The sequence below is a fragment of the Ochotona princeps genome, chromosome 25, assembly GCF_030435755.1.
Source record: "Ochotona princeps isolate mOchPri1 chromosome 25, mOchPri1.hap1, whole genome shotgun sequence".
Taxonomy (NCBI): domain Eukaryota; kingdom Metazoa; phylum Chordata; class Mammalia; order Lagomorpha; family Ochotonidae; genus Ochotona; species Ochotona princeps.
Window position 1 is genome coordinate 6605164 of NC_080856.1, and position 21355 is coordinate 6626518.

General features: G+C 44.5%; 2 protein-coding genes across 5 annotated transcripts in view; one reads left to right on the top strand and one right to left on the bottom strand.

Annotated features, from left to right (window-relative positions):
* The window catches only part of ASB15 (ankyrin repeat and SOCS box containing 15), a 30574-nt gene extending 20739 nt beyond the window's left edge, over nt 1-9835 (bottom strand). The window contains exon 1 of one of the 3 annotated variants that reach the window (XM_058655076.1): nt 9688-9835. The gene's annotated coding sequence lies outside the window, so the exon portion shown is untranslated. Of the gene's footprint in view, nt 1-2199; nt 2313-9687 lie in introns of those variants that run through there. The other 2 variants (XM_058655074.1, XM_058655075.1) reach the window with 2 other exon arrangements.
* A 3934-nt stretch (nt 9836-13769) lies between these two features.
* On the top strand, nt 13770-20578 carry NDUFA5 (NADH:ubiquinone oxidoreductase subunit A5). Of its 2 annotated transcripts, XM_058681378.1 has the most exons (5): nt 13770-13866; nt 14071-14115; nt 17160-17276; nt 18321-18386; nt 20165-20571. In XM_058681378.1, the coding sequence occupies exons 1-5, from the start codon at nt 13846-13848 to the stop codon at nt 20264-20266; spliced, it is 351 nt and encodes a 116-aa protein (XP_058537361.1). In that variant the 5' UTR covers nt 13770-13845; the 3' UTR covers nt 20267-20571. The 2 variants fall into 2 exon arrangements, with proteins under 2 accessions (XP_058537361.1, XP_058537362.1); XM_058681379.1 differs by lacking the exon at nt 14071-14115 and having other exon boundaries at nt 13823-13866; nt 20165-20578.
* The last annotated feature ends 777 nt before the right edge of the window (nt 20579-21355 follow it).

Genomic DNA, 21355 nt, shown 5'->3' on the forward strand with positions numbered 1-21355 from the left:
TTCCAATATGCCCAGCAGACACTGGCAAGTTCCGCCTTTTGCACTACTGTGACAGGAGCTCCCCATGGTCCCACACAACCCTTCCTCTCTGGCCAGCTTTAACAATTAAGAAAAACATGAAGGGTGAATCCTAATCTTCAAAACACTCTGCCATGCTCTGGGATCGCTTCCACAGAGCCTCACTGAACAAGTGTCCTTCTGCAACAGGAGAAGCCTCCAGACATCTCCCAGGAAGGCTTGTCAACTCTACTGACACTTCTGAGACCTTCCAAGGCTGGACAAATACTCTTCCCACGACATGACCTCACCTCATGCACATCTTGGTTGTTTTCCTGTACACACACACACACACACACACACACACACTTATCCATCTCTCTTTAAAAGTGACTCTGAAGGCCTGATGCAATGGTTCAATGGCTAAATTCTCATCTTGCAAGCATTGGGATCCCATATGGGCACTGGATAGAGTCCTAACTACTCCATTTCCCATCCAACTTCCCTGCTTGTGGCCTGGGAAAGCAACAGAGAAAGTCCCAAAGCCTTGATACCCTGCACCTGCATGGAAGACCTGGAAGAGGCTCCATGCATTCCAGGTCTCCCACATGAGTGCAGGTCCCAAGGTCTTGAGCCCACCTTGACTGTTTTCCCAGGCCACAAGCAGGGAGCTGGATGGAAGCAGGTTTGCTGGGATAAGAACTAGAGCTAATGTACTGGGCCCTTCTACATGTCTTTATGCTCTTGTGACAATGAGAAATAATCAACAGAAGTTGGCACTGGACAAAGCCTCCAAGTTAACCCTCTTCAGTGATTTTGCACCTTTTGAGAAAACCTGTTTATCTATTCTGTTAGAGACACCACAATCGAGTATTAATGTCTCCTGGTAACTGAAGCATCATCGAGAACTACTGACAAATGTCTTCTTGAACACAAATGCATAGTGCCAACTACATCCCTCTGTTCTACTAACCAACGAGACAGGGGTGTCGACCCACCCACTCTTAGTGACCTATTAAGGCCATTCTATGGGTTATTCAAACATATGTATTTACTCTGTTCTATATTCCATGCATAGCACTAGACACAGACATGCAGGGGTTCCTGCCGTAAGGCCATGTATTCTAGACTTTCCCCCGAAACTACCACCAGCATCATCTTTTTGTTTTGTGGATTAGCATAAATTGAGGCACACAGTGGATCCTCAACCCCTATTTGTTCTCTTGAATAATTGCTGCAGCTGACATCTACAACAAACTTAAACACAGTGAAAGGATTATCCCCTTTAATTTCTGCAGCAACCCCTTCTCCCTGCCCCACACACCTCTCACAGAGGAGCATACTGAAGCAGAGAGCGGTTAGGTAATTTACTCGAAGCCTGCGCATCCACTGAGTAATAGAGCCATGCGCCACACATGCAGTCACCTGCCAGCAGAGCTCCTCCGATGCAGTTGGTGACTAACGAGTCTCGTTCCCTAACCTGAAAGTTCGCAAGCCTCAGAAAAAGCTTTCTGAAGGAGTTTGAGCAAATTTAACTAACAACTCCAAAGGAAACAGAAATTTCAGGTAAATTTTGGTTTGAAAGTAAGACATTCCTATCAAAATAACCAACATATAAAATTATGGTATTTTATTAGAATGATTTAAAGTTGTCAGCACAAAGCAATGATATAATCCTGTGTGTGTCCAAAGCACTGCCAGTTTGCAGCAAGCCGGGCAATGTTACACACAAAAGAGTTCTTAGACAGGTGGGAATGACGCCAAGCCAATTTTAAAGGCTTTCCAGACGTAATCTTCTGAGATTTGATTTAAGTTTTTCCTTCTGCCTAATTTAAAGAAATTTTCCAATCTGAACATCAAATACTTATCTTTTGCAAGTGATGAAAAAGCCTTGATAGACATATTATTTTAAAATACCTTTTAATTATTTATACTTCTTATAAGTATATTTATTCTTGATCTATTTTTATGATTCTGTTATGCTTAACAATTATGCAATTGAGTTGATGTTGCATAAACTAACCAAACAAGTGTGACTGTAGTCTACATGTTAGTTCTAGACAGAAATTCTCACAATTAATTGGAAAGAAAGAAATGAGTAGTTACCATCATACGCATTTTCATCTACATATAACATTGCCAGTCCTGACCTACTCTATAAGCTGGTTGGCAAGGTACAGGTCAAATATTTCATAATCTCACCTTTTGGAATGATCATCTTGTCATTCTTACCCAGGGACCTGCCTTCCTGAACCAGAGGAAGTGCCTTGCAGCCAATGTGTTCCTCTGTGTAACTAAAATTAAGTATCCAGTTGGTGGTTAAATTAAGATCTGACCTTGTACAACTGAAACACAAGCGGTCCCTGGCAGGAGGCTGAGTGTCCCCCATGACTGCTCTAGACTCTCATCAAAAGAAACCCAAGCCCAGAGATAAAATAAGATTATCCATGTCCTGATTGATTTAGAAAAACTCTCACAAAAACAAACGATCTGCCAACTGGGTGGCACAGAGGGCTCCTACTAAAGGAACAAAAGCAAATCTCAAAAAAAAAAAAAAAAGTAAACCTTTTGCTTGGAATTCAAGAAGATAAGTTTGTGAGTCTGTGAGCTCACAGACTCCCATCTGCTTTGGACAGATTTTGACACGTGCTGTTTGGTCATTCTTCATCGTTCAGGCTTGGGTTAAATCTCATTAAATGCAGTCTTCTCATGATACTAATTAAATGTATTAAATGTCTTTCCTCTAATTTGCTTTTAATACTAGCTGTGTCATGCACGATTGGAGGGAGGCCAGTGATATCTGACCAAGAATTTTTAGGTCGTGTTTCAAAGAATCCACGGTCCAAAACAGTTGGGTAGCAAATGCAAGGTAAGGAAAAAATTGGAATTTGAATTGAGGAGGGTTTTGTGGGCTTCATTAGGTGCCTGTCTCCAGGCAATCTCTTTGGGAACAGCGTTCAAGTTTCCCACCGTGTACTGCTATGTTGCATATGCCTCACAGCCCCTCAGACTGGGTCTCCAGACATCTCTCACCCCCAGCCTAGGATGCTAAGCATGAGATTTTGCAGCGAGCTCCTGAGCACAGGCATTCATCTGCCTCAACTCCACGGGACTGAGAAAAGAAACACAAATTGGGGCATTTGTGCGTTGACCTAGGGAAAGCAAATGGGAAACACTTGGAACCTTGTCTGGCTTTATGGATTGAGGAACACATGCAGTCTCAAGAATCACCCCTTCCCAGCAGGGAATGAGAGACATGCCGTGGGAACACGGGAAATGGCTGAGCGAGCCTAGGGTTCCTCTTCGGGCAGCCAGGTGAATGTGTTGACTCTGGAGGCCACGCAGTCAGGGCTAGAGGAGATGACTTCTTTGAATGTCAACACATCAAGAAACATGAAATCCAAGGAAACACAGCATCACCAAGAGAACACAGTGATTTTCTAGTAACTGAACCAAAAGAAATGAACATGTGTAGATCTGCCTGCCTAAAAAAGAATTCAAAACAATAATTTAAAAATGTATTATTATTTTTTGAAAGTCTGATATACAGAGAGCAGGAGAGACAGAGAGGAAGATCTTCCATCTACTGGTTCACTCCCCAAGTAGCCAATGCCCAGAGCTAAGCTGATCTAAATCCAGGAGCCGGGAGCTTCTTCCAGGTCTCCCACGCGAGTGCAGGGTCCCAAGGCTTTGGGCCATCTTCGACTGCTTTCCCAGGCCACTGGCAGGGAGGGGAACTGGATGGGAAGTGGGGCTGCTGGGATAAGAACCAGCATCCGTGTGGGATTCCAGGGATGCAAGGCAAGGAGTTTAGCTGCTAGGCTACTGCACTGTGCCCTAAAATAATTATTTTAAGGATGCTTAGCAAGCTAAAAGAGTACATAAATAAACAATTCAAAGATACGAAGAGGATAATAAAAAGAGAAATGTCACAGAAACAGACATGACCAAGAGATGAAAAAAAATCTGTGAGCTGAAAAACAGTTCCTTTGAAATCATTCAATGAGGGGAAGAAAAAGAATGTAAAAGGAAAGCTAAAGGTTATAGGATGCATGGGACACAACAGGGAGTAATAGTATGTATACTATGGGATGCAAAGAGAGAGAAGAGAGAAAAGGAGAAGAAAGCTTATTCAAAAAGCAGTAGCTGAAAATGTCCCAAGTTTGAGTGAGATATGTACATCTAGTTCAATGCAGCTCAATCGTTATAAAACAGGCTCAATATCGAAAACCTCGCTGAGACATGTTATGCACAATTTGTCAGTCACTAAGGAATTTTGGAAGCAAACATTCTGGCCCTGAAAGGGCAGGAGGAAGTCACGGGGCTGGTTTATGTAGGAAAATGTCAAGAGCAGAGTCGAAACTTTCTCTTTACTCTCTCTGCTATGAAGATGTTTTAACACTAAGATTTAGATTCAGGGGCCCAACGAGGTAGCCTAGTGGCTGAAATCCTCGCCTTGCATGTTCCAGGATTCCATTAGAGTACAGATTCGTGTCCCATCTGCCCCATTTCCCATCTGGCTCCCAGCTTGTGGCCTGGAAAAGCAGTAGAGGATGGCTCAAGGCCTTGGGACCCTGTACCAGTGTGGAAGACCCAGAAAAAGCTCCTGGCTTCAGATCGGCTCAGCTCCAGCTGTGGTAGCCACTTGGGGAGTGAACCAGTAGATGGAAGATCTTTGTCTCCGTCTCTCCTCCTCTCTGGATACCTGCGTTTCCAATAAGAAAATAATTCTTTAAAAGAAGATTTGGATTCAGAATTTGTTGTAAGTTAGTAGGAGTTGCTCTCTGTGTGCAAATAAACACGGGACCTCAGCAACACCATTTCTGTTTGCGGCTGAGGAGGAGAAGGCTCTGGATGGAGCGCTAGGAAGCCCGCTTACTGTGTCTAAGACATGTGTTTGGATGGTTTTAGAGGCTTGCAGAGAGCTTCTGAAAAGTCTCCCTGAGATCTCAGGTTTTTTTCCAAAAAACTTATTTAAGAAACACACACACATACAAAGAGAAAGAGAGAGAGAGAGAAAGAGAGAGAGAGAGAGACTTTCCCTCTGCTGGCTCATTCCCGCAGGGCTGGACTGGGTGTAAGTGGAACCAGGAACTCCATCTGCATCTTGCAAATTGGGCGGCAGGACCCAGCGCTTGGACCCTCACCCGCAGTGTCCCAGCACATCAGCCTGCAGCAGAATGGGAAGCGGAGCAGCTGGGACTCAAACTGGCATTCAGTTATGGTATGCTGCTGATGGAAAGAACGGCCTAGCCCACAGCTCTACAATAGCAACCTCATCCTCACAACTTTCGGCATTGGAGAAGGACAAAAAGAGAGAAAATCTGGAAATACACGCGGCTTAAGAAACAGCACAAAGCTTTCATTTTACAACATAACTTATAAGTCATTTTTTGTATTAAGTTCTCCTCACAATTTGATATATATTAATTCAGTCAAAACACTTTCCAAAGCTTTTGCATTATGTTATGCAACTCATAAATGCTTTACATCTAGACAAGGAAAAGGAAGGCAGAAATAAGAAAAAAATATATTCTTAGGACTTAAGTTGGGAAGGCTCCCCAGCACGTGGTATGAAGACTAAGTATCCGGACATTCTGGTTTGCTTTTGTGGATGATCTGTTATCTCCACCCCCACAACCACAGTGCAGGAGAAGAGCCAAGAGTAAAGAGACTCTGTTACTTGGTCAGTTAATTATGATGATATCCTGGTTTTAAATGCGGAGGGTTGGAGAGTTGACGGCGTCTCCCTACACACCTGGCTCTACTTTGTAGAGAAGAGCTTTAAGCCAAGAACGGAGGCAGATAGCACCTGCGGACTGCGCAGCCGGCAGGTGGAAGCCGCTGCTCCAGGCAAGGCGGCACTGCCCTGAGCCGCAGCTGTGCGCGCAGGGAACCAGCGCCATCTGGTGGCAGGAGCGTCGCCCAGGAAAGGGCTCACTGTGCAAGACAGAATTTTGAACTCTCCAAGATTCAGTGTGCATTGTTAGTACTGATCTGTTTTCCTATCAGACCTACCCGGTTGGCCTCTAACTGGGCCTAGGCACTGAGTTTTGGAGTGTTTGGGGGCTTAATCACAATTATGATGGCTAGTGTTTATTGAGATTTATGTTATCGCGAAGCATTTTGTTGGGCCCTTTTCCCAGGACTTCTTGTGCCCTGAAACTTGACTTTGAAGAAGCAAGGAGACTGAAATCCATCTTCCTTTCCACTCACCCCCGTGAGTGTCCTAGTGAAGGGCTGTAGCGACACGGAGAGTGGGGGAAACTCTCAATTGCACAAAAGTGCTTTGTGATGCAGTCCTGGTATCCCTGTACGCCTGAAAAGCAGGTGCTAGATTAAATTCACTGGAGGAGGAAGTAAGACTTAAGGGGCTAAGTGAAACTGCTCAAGGTCAGATACCTTTTGAGGGGAAACGGCTAAGTGTTTCCACAAGCGTGACTGTGTGTGTATAGGTGCTTGTATTGTAGAATCACGGCCTTCCCTACTCCCAGTAATCAGCAAGCTCTGCTGTGCAGTCTTCCTACCTGAGCAGTTCTTGGTCGAGTGGTCCAGAGCAGAGCAGACCCAGAGCTGCTCCCGGACCTCGCAAGTCTGCTGTGATGGCTGCTTCCGGAAGGGATCAAGCAGGGCCGTTGCGTGCTTCTGGAAACAGGCTTTGCTCTCCCAGGATTCCTGCGTGCCTTGCTCACTGGCTCAAATGCCCTTCTTTGCTTCTCTCTCATTTTCTCTGTGGAAGTTCTTCTGCTCTTTTAGGATCTTGCTTAACCTTCCTTCTCCATTCCATGAACTTTTTCTGATACTCCCAGAACCCTTAACCCCCCCCCCCCAGCTTCTGCCATTTGCCTAGCATATTTACTTCATCTGCCTTGTAAAGTATTTATTTGAGTGGCAGAGAGAGACCAAGAGAAAGCTCCCTCCATCCCATTTGTTCACGTCTACAACAGCCAGGGCTGGATCAGAGAGCCAGGAATTCAATCCACAGACAGGGATGCAGGGACCCAATTCTGGGGGCCATCAAGGCTGCATCTTGGGGTTTGCACTCACAGGAAGTGAGAATCCAGTGCCAGTGTAGAAGTCAAACTTAGACACTCCAATGCAGAATGCCAGTGTCTTAGCTGCTGGCCCAAGCATTCGCCCCATACATAGTAATTCTTCACATCAGGTTTTACTGAAACTTCTTTGAGGGCAGGAGCTGTAACTCCTGGGTTTTGCACACAGTGAGCAGTAGTAAGCAGTGAGTTCGGTTAGGCCTGAGGACATGAGCACCAGCTAAAGCATCCCAAAGCTTCATCACGCAGTATGCTCCCACTTAAACATCTAAATTGGTATTTCATAACAGAAGCAAAGACTCCCTGGGAGCCTTACGTCAAATCTACAACGCCTTCTATAGCATGACGGATTTGTTTTCTTAAAAGAGCTGGTGAAGAATTTAATTAGTGTGATTCAACGTAATTAACTCAACTCCCAGGAGCTGAAGGAGGAATAGATTGGCAAATCCCAGGCAGGTTGTAAACCAGTTCTGAGTTAATTTTAAAAATTAATTTTGGCTATAATTATCTATTAAGCCCAAAAGCTAGAGTCAGGCAGAGATTAGCTGGAAGGTGAGAAGGGGACCATTAAGAGCAGTTTTGACATTATTTTGCTTAGGACTAAATTGGTAACAAAAATAATTTGTAAAGCAAACACCTGACTTAAAATTTCTGTGATGAGTACATTATGATATAAAAATTTAACAATGGTTATTTATTTCAAACGTAAACTTAACATTCTTGTTCTTAAATCATGACTAAGAGTTTCTCAAAGAAACTTTGACATCTCATGGGAAAATGTATTACTAATAAGGAATCAATTAACACTAACCTAATGTATAAAGTCAATGTGATCAACATTTTTCCAAACCAAATAACATTTATTATAAATGCTATTCCTTGATTCTTTGTATGTAAGATATCTTGCATGTAAATTGCATCATCACAGATTTGGTTTCATGAAGAAAAATAAAATCGGGTGTTTTAAACAAGTTGATGGAATCTAAGAAATCAAACTCTATAAAGAGCAAGGATCCAGTAGCCTGAATTCCAACATTGCGAGCAGACTGAGCCATAACATTCTAGCCGTTCGTGGAAGGCCTCCCTTGCAATTCAAAGGTGAGGCACTGGATGAAATGACTGTGGCAGCAGCAATCCCCGCTATAGCTCAGAGAACATTCGGGGTGGGCACCGTGGTACTGCAGGCAAACCCACAGAGTCATGGGCATCCTGTGCCAGTACACTGGCTCAAGTCCTGGCTGTTTCGCTTCAGACCAAGCTTCCTGCTAATGAACTTAGGAAATGATGGTGGCTGCAGCCCTGGTGTCTGCCACCCATTTGGGAGACCCTTGTGGAGCTGTTGGCTCCTGGCTTCCGTCGGCCTCAGTCCAAGCCGTCACAGCCATTTAGCGGTGAGCCAGCAGACAGATAATTTCTCTGTCTCTCTGTCATTCTGCCTTTTAAATGAATAAATAACCTTTCCAAAGACGAGTAAATACCAAAGTCAGCCAAGTCTCTCTAATGAAAATAAATACAAAAGCTGGTGATGATAATACCAGGCAAACTGAAGCCTCAGTTTAACTAAGCCTAAAAAAATAATGAATGTATTAACAAACTGAGTACTAAAGGCATAAGGAACCCATTTTTGGAGTTCTGATTATTTGTTTGAAAGACGGAGTGATGGCAGAGTGAGAGATCTTCCATTCACTGGTTCTCTGCCCTAATGGCTGCAATAGCTGGGTGAGGACCAGCCTGAAACCAAGAGGCAGGAGCTCCATTCAGATCTCCCGTGTAGCTGACAGAGACAGATGGGGCAGGGAGCGCGTGAGAGACAGGGAGCTGGGCGACTCAAGCAGTCTGCAAGCCACAGCGACACATCACTAAAACTCCATCCCTCTCTGTGACAACATTCCTCTTAGAGATTATTCAGACTGAACCCCTGTCCCAACTCTGTGCAGTTTGAGCTGCTTCCTTCCCAGGGCAGGGAAGACTGGAACCTTTAACCCTTGCAGCAATGTAGCTCATTGCTCCTACCTGAGGACAGAGGGCATCTGAACATCTCTCCCAGCTGAGGAATTCTCTCGTTACTCGCATCGAGACATTCCCCAGGGCTGAAGCTGGGGCATGTCGGGTAAGTCTGCCATCTGTGTCACTGGCATTCCACAGGAGCACCAAGTTTGAGTCCTAGCTGCTCCACTTCCCTCCCAGCTCCCTACTAATACACCTGGGAAAGCAGTAGACTTGACCCTATTGCTTAGGTCTCCGGGTCTACATGGGAGACTTGGAAGAAGCTCCTGGCTTCAGATCGTCCAGCTTCAGCCACTGCGGCCATTATGAGAGTGGACTGGGAAGCAGCAGGTAGAAGGCTCCCTCTCTCTCTTTCTCTGTTTCTCTCGGTGTGTGTGGCCATGACTATCCCTCTGTCTCTGTAACTCTGCCTTTCAAATAAACAGATAAATCTTGGGGCGGGGAGACATTTTCCAATCCCCTGATCACATAGATGCACAGATGTTGCCATTTTGTAGTTAATTCTGCTGTAATTAGCTGCAGAACACCATTGTCAGAGAAGCATGGAGCACCACTATGAATCTACCCCATACATTTGGCGAGGAAAACCTAGACATGTTCCTACTCATGGAACTGGTCAGTCTTGTAGTACCTTAGCCGGGATCAGTTAGCTCTGTCTAGCCTTGACGTTTCTAGAAAATACAGCACAGCAGAAGCTTGAATCCAAAGTTTATAAGAAATGAGAATGCTTGCATTTTTATAATCACATGGCACCATATTCTAGAAGAAATCCAACAATGATGGACATTCTTAGAGCCTGGAGCAACAGGGAACAATGACCGTGACCTCACAAACCGTGATTCATCTCAGTTCCAGTGATAACATCACCATGGATTGGTTTGGAAAGTCAGAACATTTCTATTCAGTCTTCATGCGTGTGACCAGCTCTGTATGTCACTTCACAGAGAGACCAATGATGCATCAGATGGGTAGCTCCTGTTGCAGGTTCTTCATACTCACCTATGGGCGTGTGTGTCTGTCAGATGTGATTGATACATATATGTGTTTGTTACAATATATATCTGTTCTAATGTAGTTGTGGATGCTTTAAATGCTAGAAATTGAAAAGCTGTGAGAGTAATCATGTATGATAAAAGTTTATTTTTGGGCAATCATGGCTGGAAAAATCATTTCTCCGCAGTTCATGTTTCTAGAGACAGTTCTTCTAAGGAGAAGAGACAATGACAGAACTTATCTACTACTCAATGTGTTCGTTTTATGGGGTTGATGTCACAAAGCACCACAAATAGGAAGATTTACACAACAGAAATCTCACTGAGACCTGGGAGTCTGAAAGCCATGGGCTAGGATATGTTACCTCTCTCCCAAGCTTCTGGTGGTTTTCTGGCAGTCTTTGGTGCTTCTGGGCTGACACAATCATCACCTCCATCTTCACCTTCATCCTGCAGAATGGTTTCTCTCTGTGTGTGTGTGTGTGTGTGTGTGTGTGTGTCCAGATCTCTCCTTTGACAAGACCCCACCTCCATGTAGTTCATTTGCGATGACTTCAGATTTTTATTTTTTTAAAGATTTGTTTATGTGTATCAGAAAGTCGCATTTCCAGAGAAAAGAAGACGCAGAAAGATCCTCCATCCACTGGTTCACTCCCAAGTGGCTGCAATGTCCGGAGATGAGCCAGTCCAAAGCCAGGAGCCAGGAGCTTCTTCTGGGCCTTCCACATGGGTGCAGAGTCCCAAGGCTTAGGGTCATTCTCTGCTGCTTTTCCAGACCCCAAGCAGGGCGCTGCATGAGAAGTAGTGCAACTGGGATACGGACTTGCACCCATGTGGGATCCTGGCATAAGTGAGGCAAGGATTTAACACTAGGGTTTTGCATTGGTTCCTTGCAATGACTTTATTTGCAAAAAGTCACATTCTGACATAGCAGAGATTTACACATCAATGTCTGAATCTCGAGGGACTCCATATTAGGGTTCTCTGGGGAAACAGAATCAATGGATATAGGATAAGGAGCTAAGAGATAATGCTCATTCGTGAACTGTTGAAACAACTTCGTGGTGTGTGTGTGTGTGTGTGTGTGTGTGTGTGTTTAGAAAGAGAGAGACACACACACATAGAGCATGCTGAGATACTTATCATAAGAATAGAGGCCAAGCACCCTCATGGTCAGCCTTCTGTGGGCTGGAGAACCAGGCAAGCTGGCGGTGCAATTTTGTGCCCGTCCAGAGGACTATGCTATGGGACCACTGGTTAGATCTTGTTTGGCGCCTGAAGGCATAGACACATGAGGACTTGAGGCAATGATGTCTAAGGGTGCAGAATATTGGGTATCCCAGCTCAAACGAGAACGAATGGGTCCACCCTTCTTGGCCCCTTTGAGCTTCCAGCAAATTTGATGATGTGTAGCCACACTGGTGGCTATAACGTTCTCAACTTCAGTCTGTGGATTTCATGGTGATCTAACCAGAAATAGTCTCACAGACCAAGGATAAAAACATGGAGAATGCTCTGCCAGCTGTCTGAGAATCTTTGAGCTTGTGCAGTTTGGAGATTTATGTGGGATAAGTTCAAAAAATTAAAAAATCAAATTAGAAGATCAATTTCTTTAAGTGCAAAAACATTTTGAGATCTCTGCCTATGAGGAGTGCTCAAACAATTGTGAGAAAATACATGCCACTAAAAAATTAGGCATGGATTCCAAATTTTTCAGAACAAACTTAGCATTATTGAAGTTTACTTTTGTTTACTTTAAGGGCAGGACGAATGGGAAAGCCAGAAAGGGAGATCGTCTACCCACTGGATTATTCTCAAAATGTCCTCAATATCTGGCCGAGGGCCAGGCGGAAGGCAAGAGCTAGGAATTCCATCTGGGTTTCCCCTCAGGAATGAGAGATTCAGCTGCCTGAGCCATTTGCACTGCCCCACAGGGCGTGCAGCAGGAGGCTCCAAGGGAAGTGGAGGCAGTGCAAGCGCTGGCTTAGCCCTCTGTGTCACAACCCCTGTGCCAACTGATCTTTTAATTCATCCCCCCCCCAAATTGCAGTGACCTGGCATACATGTGGACCTATGCAAGTTATGCTTGTACATATATAATGTACATATTATATAATGTGCAAAATATATACATTATATGTATATGATGCATTATAGTTACTATCTATGTACCCAATCTATTATGTAATATAGATTATGTTGCACACATGTCTGATTGATTCAGGAGTTGAGGTTTGAGAAGTGAGGTGTGGGGCCTTTGTAGCCAGGTATAGACAACAGCTTTTTCTTGATTGAAAAAATTCCACAAGGGCTTTGTGCAAAGCGCTGTTGAAAAAGAGTGCCCTAGCTACCGGGTTGAAAGCCATCAAGGTGAAATGACACATTTATAACAGTTAGTGGATGGTGTTATGTTTCAGATACTGAGTAGGCCATTTTGCACACATTAACTTATTTTATGTATTCTAGAGAGAACACAAAACGATAACAAGGAAACCTGCTTGGGGTATTCGTATTTTTTAAAATGGATTTACAGAAATTCCTTAAATATTCTAGTACCACTTTATGTTAGGGTGATTATAAAAGGTTGCAAGTATTTTCCCCCCACCTGTGGGTTTTGCTGCTTCTCTATACAAGGGTCAGTCTCGGAATGGTACTGTTGAAAGCCTGCGAGGGGCTGGCTTGTGCCGTCCTCGGTGGCTGTTGTGCAGAGTCCCTCCCCTGCGAGGGGCTGGCTTGTCCTCGGTGGCTCATGCGCAGAGTCCCTCCCTGGCTCCCTGCACTTAGTTTCCCCACTGGCCAAAGGATACACACCACTCCCCTGACAATCACCTCTTCCTCCGCAGTATCTACTCTTCTTCCCACAGGGTCGGCATCTTTGTGTACTGGGATTGTAGCCCAGTTTTGAAGGACATTGTAGCTTTCTTTCACTGTGTGTGCTTTCATTATATCTAAGAAACCACCATGGAAGACCAGGGACCACTTTGGACGCTGCTTAAGTTCCACTATCGCCCCCTTTATGTAGTTAATGAAATGATTTCATTTTACATTAAAATTTAACTAATATATAACTTGCAAATATATTTATTTGAAACAAACCCAAAGGGAATGACGAACTCGCTATAAGCCAAACTAAGAGCAGATTCCTAGACCGGCTGTGTCGGAGATCTGTTTCCCTGAACTTCGGGGTAAATTGTCCGTGGCAGTAGGGACAAATGCCAACACGCAGCCCAGCAGCTAAATCCTCGCCTTGCACGCGCCAGGATCCTATATGGAGTCCCAGCAACACCACTTCCCACCCAGCTCCCAGCTGATGGCCTGGGAAAGCAGTCAAGGTCAACCCAAAGTCTTAGGATCCTGCACCCGTGTGGGAGACCCGGAAGAAGCTCCTGGCTCCTGGCTTCAGATCAGCTCAGCTGCTGGCCATTGAGGTCACTTAAGGGATGGATCTTTCTGTCTCTCCATTCTTTCTGTAATTGTGACTTTCCGATAAAAAATTTTAAAAAATCTTTAAAAAAATGCCAACACAAGCAATCACACGAGCCTACAGCCTCCAAAACGAGCCTCGCCCTCGTGTACCGACGGAGCAAGCGTTCCTTTCCGACTTTTGGGACCGGCACCGCACAAGCTGCCCTTGTAGGAGATCCGGAGCTGCAACCCGTCTGTTGCCACGGCGACGGAGCAGCGGCTAGCGGGGTGGATTGAGCAGGTCTGAGGGAGGCGCCACGCTCTCGGCTCCTCGATTGAGCGAGTCTGAGCGGCTCCCAGAAGGCTGTGCGCTGTTGGCAGCTGGGGCAGACATGGCGGGCTTGGTGAAGAAGGTGAGACGAGCCGAGGTCACTTGGCGGGTGTTCCCTGCGGGCGTGGAGTCCTGCCGGCGGCCCGTGTCCCCGGGGGCTGGGCGAGGGACACCCCCACGAGCTGGCTCGGCCCGAGGTAGCCCGGAGTCGTGGCCGTGCCCCCCGTAGGTGGGCGGTGGCAGCCCCGCCAAGCAGCATGAACCGTGTTGTTTTGTGTTTCCGCAGACCACTGGCCTCGTGGGGTTGGCTGTTTGCGAGAATCCGCACGAGGTACGTACTTGCGGTGTTGAGAAACGCCCGAGTTGTCTGTCCGGGTGGGCCCTGTGACCTTGCCTGCGGACACGTCCCAGCCCCCACCTGTTGTCCACTCCGGGGTCCCCAGTGGACAAGCCCTCCCAGCCCCCACCTGCTGTCCACTCCAGGGTCCCGAGTGGACAAGCCCTCCCAGCCCCCACCTTCTGTCCACTCCGGGGTCCCGAGTGGACAAGCCCTCCCAGCCCCCACCTGCTGTCCACTCCGGGGTCCCGAGTGGGCAACCCCTCCCAGCCCCCACCTTCTGTCCACTCCAGGGTCCCGAGTGGACAAGCCCTCCCAGCCCCCACCTGCTGTCCACTCCGGGGTCCCGAGTGGACAAGCCCTCCCAGCCCCCACCTTCTGTCCACTCCGGGGTCCCGAGTGGACAAGCCCTCCCAGCCCCCACCTGCTGTCCACTCCGGGGTCCCGAGTGGACAAGTCCTCCCAGCCCCCGTCTGCTGTCCACTCCAGGGTCCCGAGTGGACAACCCCTCCCAGCCCCACCTTCTGTCTACTCCAGGGTCCCGAGTGGACAACTCCTCCCAGCCCCCACCTGCTGTCCACTCCGGGGTCCCGAGTGGACAACCCTGGGATCGCAGGTCCCCGTCCCGAGCTCCTGGAAGCCTTCCTCACCGGCAAGGCGGTTCCAGGAAGGTCCCAGGAGGGGTGGCAGGGACGCAGACCCCGGGCAGCCTGTTCTCTGTGGCAGGTGCACCGGCAGGAACAGAGAGCAGCCGGGACTTGAACCTGAGCCCGTGTGGGATGTACGGCGTGCAGGCTCCATTTCTCCATTTCCTGCCTTTTTGTCCCCCGGGGTCTGTGTTAGGGGCTGTGGATGCTTGTGACCCTGTGTGGCAGCTATGCCTGAGCCCTCCCTGGCAGTCTGCCCGTCCCACCCCGGGGGGTGCAGGGCAGCACGAAGCTGCAGCCTGGGACTCTGCCAAGGAGGCAGGTACCCCGCGACCCACGGGTCTCCTGCCACCGTTTTGAACTTGTGTGGTTCATCAAGCCTGACTTCTGGGTCTGGGGCGTGAACAGCGCACGGAACATCCGTGGCTTTTCCCCTCTGTTTCTCTGATGGTAAATCTCTGATTCTAAATCTTGTGAAGGATTAAATAGCTAAAAGATTTAGTTCTCGGACTTTATTCAGGTTTGTTTTCTACTGGAGCTAGGACGCCCGTCTCATGCACCTTGGAACGCTGAGGTTTCCGTAGCAAACAGCCCCCGGGCGTGTGTCAATGTCTGGTGCGTTGTGCATGTTTCCATTCGGTGTCGAGCGTCTGGCTTTTCCCGAAACCTGCTTCACCTTCAGGTGGCTCTCACTCATCTCGGTGGCTTGTCACTGCCTTCTCTTGACCCCCTCCGTCAGGAACTTGGATACCGCTTCTGATTGCTTTCCTTGTTTACCCTGCATTGGTGGTATTTCAGTAAATCCCGTGCATTCGACCTTCAAAATGCTGATGTGTTTCCATGATGCGACCTGGCATGCTGTGGCGTCATGACCTGCGCTCTCCCATTGGCAGCATACTGAGGACTGTCAGGCTAACTTCCTCTCTTTCCCTGCTTGGAAACTCTCGCAGTCCTGTTGCCACCGGACGTTGTGCTAAAATGTGAGGCCAGGCCACTGCTCTCCCTAAAGCCCTCCTATGTCTTTGCATGTCACCGAGTGAAAGCCTGGGTTCTTAAAGGGCCTGTCTAGTGGGCCACGTTCTACTGATGTATCTTGGTAGTTGGCTGTGTTTAGAAAACTATAGGTATAATAGGGAGGGTTTTTTAAAATTGTTTTTCTTACTGTTTTCAAGGTTTTTTTTATTTTACTTGAAAGACAGAGAGAGAGAGAGAGAGATCTTTCATCCTCTGGTTCATTCCACTCTTGGCTCTAACAGCCAGAGCTGGGCTGGTCCAAAGCTGGTAGCCAGGGTATTCTTCCAGGTCTGCTGTGTGGGTGCAGGGGCCCAAGGACTTGGGCCATCGTCCACTGCTTTCCCAGGGTATCAGCAGGGAGCTGGATCAGAAGTGGAACAGCCAGGACTCCAACCAGTGCCGTTTTGGGATGCTGGCACTACAGGCAAAAGATCAGTCTGCTATGCTACCGTGTCAGTCCCCTTAAAAACCACTCCTAAAGCTGCTCAAGGCTTGAGTGAGAGAGTGAGTGTGTGTGATACACACACGAGTACATCAAAAAAGGAAAAATAGAATTAAAAGATAAGTTTCTTTTGCTACGTAAGTTTTTGACATTTATTCATAGTGTTTTTTAGTAAGCATTTTCTGTGAACGTTTTGAAGCCTGCTGTATGTGAATGAAATGGATTATTAGCTCCTGTGGATTTTGTGCAGTCACACTAAAATAAGTTTCAAACTTACTGTAAGGAAAAATGATAAAACATTCTGAATTACGTACTTAGGGTTGTTTACCAAATTGTGGGTTGTTAGTTACTGTGAGTTAGGCTAGGCTAAACCTCACGAGGCGACTGGCTGAGGGTGGTGCCAGTCAGCTGGGCTAACCCTCATGAGGCGACTGGCCGAGGGTGGTGCCAGTCAGCTGGGCTAACCCTCACGAGGCGACTGGCTGAGGGTGGTGCCAGTCAGCTGGGCTAACCCTCACGAGGCGACTGGCCGAGGGTGGTGCCAGTCAGCCGGACCGACAAGCAAGAGCACTGAAGCGTTGTGACTTGATGCAGTTAAATTTGATCATACTGATTTAATGATTGCAAACGTGAAATTCAATAAGAAATAGTAAAAAACTAAAAGAAAATGTGTAGTGTCTGGGACCTCAGTTTGTGAAACATTGATTTACTTAGTGAGTTTTTTCTTGAGGGTGGTAAAGCGCAGTAGGTTGCTTTTTTCTACTAATCATCCTATCTGACTTATGTACACGTGGCTGTGTAGATAACACACATGAGTACAGCAGGTGCAGCGAGGCAGGGTCAGGGGTCTTGTGTGTGTGTGTCTGTGGGAAATGCTGCTTCTGTTGTGTGGTAGAGTTTTAACCTGTGGAAATTGATGTGGTTTATCTTTTCAGAGGCTAAGGTTACTGTATGCGAAGATTCTGGATGTTCTTCAACAGATGCCTAAAGCTGCAGCGTACAGAAAATACACGGAGCAGGTCACAAATGAGAGGCTGAGTGTGGTGGAGACGGTGAGAGAGCCCGTTCTGCTGGTGTTGTATCCAAAGGACGTTTAGCAGCAGCAGCAACACAGTCGAGTTTTTACTTTTTGAATATTCCAAACTCTTGTTTCTTTTATTTTCCCTCCAGTTCTTTTCCCCTCATCTTTTTTCCCAGTTATCTAACAAATTACTCTTTACTGGATGTTTCTTATATATTACTCATTGAATGGATGTTCTCTCTCTCCAGTACCTCGTTTTTAAAATTTATTTTCATATTACTTGAAAGAGGCAGAAAGGCAGAGAGAATTGTCAGCATTCTCTTGTTTACCTTCCCGATGTGTACACTGGCCAGTGCTGGGCCGGGCTGAGGGCAGGAGGAGGTGCGCAGCCCAGCAGAGCTGCCGTCTCGGGCCTCCGAACATTGCTCGGCCTTTCAGGAAGTAGACAGCATCTAAACCCACTGGTGGTCTTGGGCAGGTGCACTGTAATTACTGCTGACTTTTCATAACTTACCATATTTTCACCATCGTTAAATTTTCATACTAGCTGTTATTTTGTAGATTGTCTATAATTATTCAAAAGAGAGCTCAGAAACTCTAATTTACCCTCGTGCCTAAGTGGCCTGGTATATGTCTCTTTTGAGATTCAAAACAAGAAAGTTCAAAGAGCATTGTTCTCTTTAGGTGCACAGTGATACAGGTTGATTTGGAACTTCTGTTCGTAGCTTGGCAATTGCAGAAGTAATTTCCAGATATTTCCAGAGTAAAAGATTGTGAAGGGAAACTTAATATTTTTTTTTTTGCTTTATTTTCATGTTTTTTTAAAAAAATGAGCTTATACATTTTCTTCTCATTGAAATCTGAGAAGGTTCCCTTTGTTCACAAAGTGAATGTCCTCGGCTGTGCCTTTGACTCTTGCTCACGCCTGGATTCCCTGGTTTATTCCTGATGCTCTTTGTACCCTGGCTCTGTCGTTAGCTTTCAGATGCCTCAAAGTACAGGATCCTGAGCATTGAGATGTGCTGCCTTGTTAAAATCTTTTTCTTTCATTCTTTCTTTCCTTCTGAAATTGTAGGAATCAGATGTTAAAAAATTAGAAGATAAACTTCAGGCTGGTCAAATAGAAGAGGTGATTCTTCAGGTAAAGGAAGAACTTGATGTTTGGCTTAAATGTTGATTTCACATAGAAACACAACGTGAGACCTAAACAGGGAACTGTGTTTCTTTTCTTATGTTGTCTCATCAAATGTAAATGAACTGAACATAGAAATGGGGTACTTGTAACGGATAGATGGCAGTTAACTGTCATTGATTCTGGACTCAGTTTCTGAGAGTTCACTGGAAATTGGAATCTGATGTTCTTTAAGTTAGCCTTAACACAGTTTAGTTAAAATGATGGCCTGTAATTTTAGTAATGTTATCCTTTTTTTAGATGCAATTGGTTATTTTAAAGTTGATATGTTTTATGTGTAAAAATACTAGATGTTTTTAATTATAAAATTAAAATGTGAATTTTTGATTATTAAGCATTTGGTCAAGTTAAAAAAACAATTTTTAATTTGTGGGTATACTTGAGTTTTATTTTACATTGTTTTCAAATATTAACCCTGATAAGAATTGGTTATTTGTATAATAAAATTTAAGCATCATTGTCAAGAGAAACTGAGATTGGAAAAATTAATTAAAATTATTGTTTACAGGGTTTAGATCTTTTTTTATTCCCTCATACTATAGCAGTATATCCGCACACTAGAAAAAAATATCCTCTAGTCTAATTTTGATTAACCTGAATTTGAATTTTTCCCTGTTTTGATCATGTGTGTGGAATAAAAGTAGTCTAAAGGAGTGGACAGGTTGGAAAAGAATACGGTTTTGCATATTCAAGATTTGTTTTTAGAGTTATCTACATTATTTTTGTTGAAAAATATAGTGTTTTTGCGTAAGGAACAAAGTGAACATAGCCTCTTCAGAACAGTACTGATAACAAAATTTTTTTGTTTCTTAAAGTTGGGTGGGGTATAGTAGCGGACTGGGTTTATGCTGACTCAAAGCACATGCTAAAAGTAGCCTTCAATCACAGTTGGTTCTTACTCTGTTTCACAACATCTAAGTGCTTGGTGTGCAGCAAGATGGCCTGTTTTTCTTTCTCAGTGAAACATGGCTGACAGCCAAGAAGAGAATCAAATCAAACACTTAGTAATATTTTTGGTAGGAAAGTTTTTAAAGTATTTTTTTTTTACAGGGAAATCTTAAAAACAGAAACACCTTTTGCTATCTTGAATAATAGTTTGATTTATATAGTTGTGTATTCTTTTTTTTTTTTTTTTCAACTTATTAGGATCAGGATCTTGAAGTAAAGCTAGGAGTTATTCTTGGTCTGTAATACTGAATTATTTTATAAAAACATCACAGCAGTGTTTCAGAAAATAGCCAGTTTAACTTGGGTTGAAAAGAATGCTTAATTTAACGAGAGGAACTGATTTCTCATTTCTTCTGTTTTAGTTGTGAATTTTCCTCACAATTGGTGATAAACATAGACTTCTAGAATATGTTCTTGTGTTTTGTGTTTTATGAATTATATCACTAATACGCTGTCACAGTGCAACAAACGTTTTGGAGTACCTTTATACTTCTGATCCTCAGAGAACTGGAGAGGCACCGTAGGCTTAAAATCTCACCAGCTGAATTTGAGAACACTAATTACAGCAGGTATCAGGTGCATGGAAATCAGAAAATAGCTTCTCTTAGTCCCAGTTATCTAGTTGTGAGAATTAAGATGATTTCATTATGTGTTATTCATTTGGTGGTGGAATAAATCGTAAGATACTATTCTGATAGTTAAATTTTAGTTAAGTAGCTCTGAAAACATCAGTTGAAAAGTAAAATCAAATGATCTTTTTAAATTTTTTTTAACAACAGGCTGAAAGTGAACTAAGTCTGGCAAGAAAAATGATGCAGTGGAAGCCATGGGAGCCGTTGGTGGAAGAACCTCCTGCCAACCAGTGGAAATGGCCGATATAAATAGGTTGATGGGAAATGGATTTAATGAAATGTGCTATTATTTTAAAACATTTCCTTACTATTGATATTTTGTAGGTATGTAAAAATTTAGAAGACTGATATAAGATGTGTGTGGGAGACTTGGTAAAGTTAGGAATTATGGTGATAGGGTCTCGTGACTCAATTTTTGAATTGTAAAGTATTCACTCTGATTATTTCAAAGATAGTATTTCTTTGACCAGAAAAGGTTGTGGGGAGATTTGAAAGTTAACTGAAAAATTCCCAGGGAGTCTACAGAACAAGTATCTTCAGTTTGTAATAATTGTTATTACCCGAAACAGTTTGAGAAGGAAATGTACTTAGATATTATTGTGTAAACAAATTTCCAGGTCATTGTTAGGAGGAAGTAATAAAAATGTTTTTTTGAGAGAAAACAGCAAAAATAATTGGCATTAAAATGTTGTGTTGTTAACTTATTTGGCTGTGATGTGATGTTTACAAAGAAAAAACATGTTTAATTACTGATTGCCGCATTCACTGTCAATTTATATTTGAATTACTCCATTTATTCCTATTATCTTAATTTTATCGTATTGTTATTCTTTTATCTTTGGTGGATATTATCCTCAAATTACAATTTATTGTACTGCTGAAGAAATTAATTTGGTACTCAAAAGATGTTTTTTGTTGTACAGAGGTAGTTTGAAAATTTTTTCCTTTGTTTCTGGAAGTTGGTTCTCTGGTAGCCTTTAACTTTATTGACCATCTCAGCCACATCAGAATAGATGTAGAATGTCCTTTAAAAAAGTGAGTTTCTTTAAATTAAGTGAGCTTAATGAAGTTCGTAGGAGCTTGGCCTGTGAACAGGCCTGTATCTCTGTTAGGTTTTCAGAGTGGATTCATGAAATGCTTCTTGCCGTGGCACTGATGTGTGCAGCTGGCTGTCTGAAACACAGGACTGCTCTCCGGTAACATGTCCACGGGTCCTCACCTTTCCTCTCCCTGCATCATTTCCAAATACCTCATTAATCTAACTTGGTATTTTTGGCCTTCAGATATAATGCTTTTGTTTGTGGCTTGGAATTCATCCTCACTCTCACACAGCGAGCC